Raw genomic sequence first — 6,000 nt, forward strand, 5'->3', positions numbered from 1 at the left:
CTCTCTCTGACCCTCCCCCGTTCATGCTCTGTGTCTCTCTGTCTCAAAAATAAATAAATGTTAAAAAAAAATGTAATAAAAAAAGATTCTCTCTTTGTCATTGTGTTTCAACAGCTTGATTATTGACGTGTCTGAGTATGAATCTCTTGCGTTAATCTTACTTGGAGTTTGATAAACTTCTTGTAAGTGTAGACCAGTGGTTTCCATTAAATTTAAGATGTTGTTAGCCCTCGTGTCAAGTATTTCTTCTCCCCCTTTCTCTCTCTACTCTCCTTCTGAGATTTCCATTACGCATATGATATGATCGACAGTGTCCCACACATCTCTTGAGGCTTAGTTCAGTTTTCTTCTTTCTTCTCTCTTTCTGTCCCTCAGACTGGAGACAATCACAATTGACCTGTCTTCAAGCTCATGATTCTTTCTTCTGCCAGTTCAAATCTGCTGTTGAGTACCTCCAGTGCATTTTTCATTCATCTATTATACATTCCAGCCCTAGAATTTAATATAATTTAATTTATATTTGTTTTTTTATATATGATTTGTATTCCTTTATTGATATCTTCAATTTGGTGAGACATCATTCTCATAATTTCCTTTAGTTTTTTTCACATATTTACAATAGCGAGTCAGGTAAGTCCAATGTCTCAGCTTCTAGGACAGTTTCAATGGACTGCTTTCTTCCTATACATGGGCCATACTTCCTTTTTTCTTCATAGGTCTCATAAATCTTTAAAGCCAGCATTTTAAATAATATAATGTGGCAACCCTAAAAATCAGATTCTCCCTCCTCTCCAGGGTTTTTTGTTGCTGTTGCTGTTTGTTTAGTGACTTAGCATGAGATTCAGGAAGTCTATATAGTTTTGTATGTAGCCCCCTGAAATCTTTGCTCAGTTAGCTTTGTAATCAGCTAATGACTGGACAAAGGTTTCCTTAAATGCTTGGAATCAGTAAGTCTCCAGTCTCTGCTAAGGAGTGCTGTGTGCATGGTGGGGGGGGGGGGGGGGCAGGCCTTCAACACTGAGGTAGGAACTTTACAGCCTTGCCTTCACCTTCACTTCCTGCTTGCTCAGAGGCTCAAGGTCAGCCAGAGACAAGAGCTCAGGGCCTTCTCAGGTCTTTCCTGGGCATGTACACAGTCCTACTGTGGTCTTCTAGACATGCATGTGGTCTTCTAGATTCTCAGGAATATGTCAGAGTTTTTCCAAGTTCCTTACGGACATCTTTCTCCAGCTTTTCCTTTTGTTTCTTGGTTAGCTTGTTGTTTTCCCCAACTGTTATCACTGCCCCCCAAGCAGCTGCAATATTAAACAACTGCCTGGCTGTTTCTGACAACTGACCCAAGGTAAAAGGCTGCCTGCATTGGGTGAGCTCTCTGCCAGGTCACACAAAGACAAGCCTTGCAAGCGGGGTTTTCTAGGGAACCGCCAGACACATGAAGTAATGACAGTTCTGAGAACGGGGCTTTGAAAGAGCTCCACCCGTGTTCTGACCTCCGCTAGCTGTTAGGCTGCTGGTTTTCACCACGATTTGGGGCTGTTGGTTTTTGAGGCTCGTGGAGCTGAGCAGGGGGAGTTAAAATTCCACACCGTTCAGGGTTCTTACTAAAGTTCAGCTATTTTGTTCCTAAGGAAGCTCCCCTGGAATTCATTTACAGAGCTCTAGAAGAGTTTGTTTGGTCCGTGCTTGCCACTGCTCTCATTGCTTTTATGGGGGAGAAGGTTTTCAGGGGTTCCTCCCCTCCCCCCGCCGGCCTTCCTGGTGACATCCTCTTGGCTGCACCCGCTGTTGTTTCTTCATACCTGTATCCCAAGTGTCTGATTCTCTCTTCAGCCAGTTCCAACAGATGTTGAAGGTCCATTTAGATTTTAACTTTAGTAACGGTAGATGTTATTCCTCACTGCATTTGGTCACGTATATAGCCAGAATGGAAAGCCTAGGCGGATTTTATGGTATTTGACCATCGCTGGCTTCTAATCACTTCACAATAAACGTGTACCTCCTTTATGGGGAAAAAAAAAAAAAAGTTACTGAGGTTATTTTATCACCTTTTCCCCTTGACTTCCTGTGTACTCCTCATTCTGAGCCCATATGTCCCTGCCATCATCTGTCTTCCCCCCTCACACCCCAACACGCACGAAGAGTTGGCAGTTCGGACGAGAAGCGCTGGTCGGGAAATAGAAAGCAAGACAGCGCCCTTTTCTTTGCCATATCTAGAAGTCCTGCAGTACTTGTGTTAGAGGCATAAAAGGGGGCTTTTGTGGGTTAGCCAGACAGACACTGCCAAAGGGTAGGATTCGGTTTGGGGATTAAGGAGAAGAACCCAGGGCTGGAGTGAGGGCAGCGCTGACTCGGGCCCTGACAGCTGAGCGGGGTAAATCACGTAAGTCCCTGGCACCCCGGTTTCTTCTTCTGGTCGCACGGAGCAAGCGCCATGCTCGGAAATCATCCTGTAGCTCTGAACCCTCCGTGGAGACACCCACACGTATTCTCTTCTCCCCTCTCCCCCTGCACTCGACACAAAGCAGTTGCCTGATACACCTTATCGGCTGTCTCAATAAACGGCACGTGGACTGACTGGCTGTTTCCTGGAATGAATGAACACTGACCACGGGACTTTTGTGTGTCACAGGTAGTTTGGCCTTGAAGGATCCCTTATTCATTTTTTTTTAAGTTTTAATTACATGACATTTTACAATCTTATTAGAGTAAGGGTGACTATTTTAATGTTTTCTTCTACCTAAAAGTTCCTTGTTTTCTTCTGATTTTAAAAGAATTTTTATAGGTCCCTAAAAAGCAGTTGTGGGCCCTAGGCCCCGGACCTGCCTGGCCACTGGAGAAGTCATCCCTGAGGATGGGTGGAGTTTCCCCCATTCTGTCATTTCATATTTTTAAAAAAGCTGCTCCTGGGGCGCCTGGGTGGCTCCGTCGGTTAAGCACCTTACTTCGGCTCAGGTCACGATCTTAGGGTTCATGGGTTCGAGCCCCGCGTCGGGCTGTGTGCTGACAGCTGGGAGCCTGGAGCATGCTTCGGATTCTGTGTCTCCCTCTCTCTCTCTGCTCCTTCCCCACTCGTGCTCTGTCTCTCTCTGTCTCTCAAAAATAAATAAACGTTAAAAAAAAAAGCTGCTCCTGACTCCTGGGCTGCAGTCGCTCAGATGGCATTTCTGTGCAAACCAGGAAAAGGTTTCTTATCTTTAAGAAGAAGGGACAAGCCTTGAAAGTATTATGGTTATTGCACAGTCTGAATAACTATCCTCACTGGGCCCGGGGCAAGTACAGAGTCGGGGTGGGGGGCATCCCTTCCAACGTCACCTCGGGCGGCAGTCGGGGCCTGCACGGCACGATGGGAGGAGAGTAACGCTGATCCATGACGTTCGGCTGGAGGACCTCCCGGGTGTAGTTCCATAAGCCAAACTTCACTCTAAGTCGATGGCCGGGAGGCTCACGTCTCCGTAGGGCTCAGGCGAAGCCCCGAAAGCCACGGGAGGCCAGACGCGCGGCCTCCGGGGTCTCCCGGCGCGACAAGCGGACAGGGCACGAGCACACGTGACTGTGCACCTGTGCGCACGTGCCTTCCCGTGCGTGTGCACGGCCTCGCGGGCACGCGTGGCTGGCTGTGAGCCAGGACGCTCCCCCCTCCCCGCCCCGCGAAGTCCCGGCAGCGCCACCGCACACGCTGGTAGTAGCGTCCGTCTGCAGCACGAATCACACTCTCGGTCCTAAGCCCTGAGCCCCTGTGCGGGCCGCAGTCGGAGCAGCTCGGGGCCGCGACCACCGCCCGCCCGCTGGGCCCACTTGCCGAGGGCAAGGCCGCACTCACTAAAGCCTCCGTCCGTCCCCTTCCTTGCAGGAATGACGTGCCAAGCCCGGAGCTCCTACGTCACCAGTGAGATCCTGTGGGGTTACCGCTTCACACCTGTCCTGACGCTGGAAGACGGCTTCTATGAGGTCGACTATAACAGCTTCCACGAGACCTACGAGACCAGCACCCCATCTCTCAGTGCCAAAGAGCTGGCCGAGCTGGCCAGCCGGGCGGAGCTGCCCCTGAGTTGGTCCGTGTCCAGCAAACTCAACCAGCGCGCGGACCCGGAGACGGAAGAGGAGGAGAAGAACCTCGAGGAGCAAACAGAAAGGAATGGTGACGTGGCAAACCTAGAAAACGAATCCAGAGTCTAGTCGCCTAGCCGGGCGGCTCCTCCTCCCCTCCCCCCCCGCCCCCCCCCCCGCACAACCCCTCCTCGTCTCTCATGCTCTCTCTCTTTTGTCTCTCTTCCTTGGTTGTGTATGGATTTACATTTAGTTTTGACATCGCCAGAAAGCGAGTCTTCGAGGTGTAAAATATCTACCTGCCCTCTCTCAGTTTTGCAGATGGACGAGGCAGACACAGATTTGGTGAAGGTGCCAAGCGCCCTCCCTCGCGGCCCCAGCTTGCTCTCTTCCCGAAAAACCACGCATCCGACTCCTAGGGACTTAAGCTACTTACCTGCATGTCTTGGACAATAGCAGATCACTCCAAGAGTGTGTCAGAGATTTCACCTGGGATAGGACAAGTTAGGTCTCTGGTGCCTATTTCCTCATGCAGTGAGACATAGCGTATAACCCTCGGTTTTATAGATTCCAGTAAATTCCATCTGCAGGGCGACGTGCCTGCCCCCTACAGGCATTGCAGTTATAGGACCTGGGTCAGGTAAAGACAAAACACTGTACATATATATGCCTTATGTAATTATTTCTCTTTTTGCAGTCAGTAATAAAACACAGCATGTACGAAAAGTACTGTAGGACAGAACTTCCAAATAATGTACATAGATGTATAATTAATGTAGGTTTAGATATATAACTTTAGAAATAAGATGCAAAAAAAAAAAAAAAAAAAAAGATTCCCGATGTACAGCAGGCGTTTCTGTTCTGATGTCTTTGCTTTCTGAATTTCTTTGGTCCCATCGATCACTGGCCCTTAGTGCATGGCCTTTGTTCTGTGTCCCAGACTGGTAGTGTTTGGGTACCTCACTGTTCCCTTGCTTATCCTCTCACTGAATCTAATAAGCCATAGGTCTGGGGGAAGTTAGGCGGTCCGGTACATGGCAAAACCCACCACCAATATGCTGAGATACTGTGAAATGTTTACAAAACTGAGGTCTCTTTCTTTTTTTTTTTTTTTTTTTTTTTTTTTAGTAACAGGAGCCTCACTGACTAGCCTGGGAGAATATTCCAGGGGGACGACACTCTCTGGCATGTCAGCAATGATGTGTTTATGCTTTTCACATGAGCTGTCACCCTTTGTAGTACAAGAGTTTGGGAAACTCTTCTCCTGCAAACCCATGGATTCCCCAGCTGTTCCACTCTGTAATTGTGAGAAACTATAGACCTAAAAAAATCAGACATGGTAATTTAGCAGAAGACGGTTCGGGTCTAAAGCCATGACATTCATGAAGGCGTGCAGTGGGCGACATGTATTATAATCATTCACCTCACACACTTTGACTCCATCCGGCTCTCTCCCTGGCCCCTCTAGCTTATCCATCAGCATTTTTCGCATTTGTATTTATTATTATTCGTCTTCTTTTATTATTCTGAAATGACCAGAGTTCAAGGGTCAAAGATTAAATCAACAATCTAGGTGACTATGAAATCTCTCTAGAGCATGCCACAGGCGGGAAATCAAACCCAAAGTGTCTCCCAATCAGAAGAAAACAAGCAAAAAAACTGCAGCCTTAATTAATTTTAATCTGTGAAGATAAATGGAAAGAGAGAGATTAAGAGAGAGAGAAGAGAAGAGAAGAGAAGAGAAGGAAGGAAGGAAGGAAGGAAGGAAGGAAGGAAGGAAGGAAGGAATTTTGTACTAAAAAATCTAAATTTCAAAATGAAAAAAAATTTTCAAGTAAAAAGATAAGGAAGAGGATGTTAGACAAAAATCTCAAGGGCAGGTGGAAATTTTGCACTGTAACAGATCTTTCATATTAATTTCGCAATTTTAAACTCTTTATTCCCTAAACAGTC

At 47.2% G+C, this 6,000-nt stretch overlaps 1 protein-coding gene across 1 annotated transcript in view; it reads left to right on the forward strand.

Moving 5' to 3' along the window:
• Positions 1–4,856, forward strand: part of KCNJ6 (potassium inwardly rectifying channel subfamily J member 6) — a 264,898-nt gene extending 260,042 nt beyond the window's left edge. Inside the window, exon 4 of the mRNA XM_040483926.1 lies at positions 3,851–4,856. Coding sequence (XP_040339860.1) covers positions 3,851–4,176 — 326 coding nt within the window. The 3' untranslated portion in view covers positions 4,177–4,856. The remainder of the gene's footprint in view (positions 1–3,850) is intronic.
• The last annotated feature ends 1,144 nt before the right edge of the window (positions 4,857–6,000 follow it).

Source organism: Herpailurus yagouaroundi, unplaced genomic scaffold, assembly GCF_014898765.1.
Source record: "Herpailurus yagouaroundi ecotype Mexico unplaced genomic scaffold, PumYag 162, whole genome shotgun sequence".
NCBI classification, from domain to species: domain Eukaryota; kingdom Metazoa; phylum Chordata; class Mammalia; order Carnivora; family Felidae; genus Herpailurus; species Herpailurus yagouaroundi.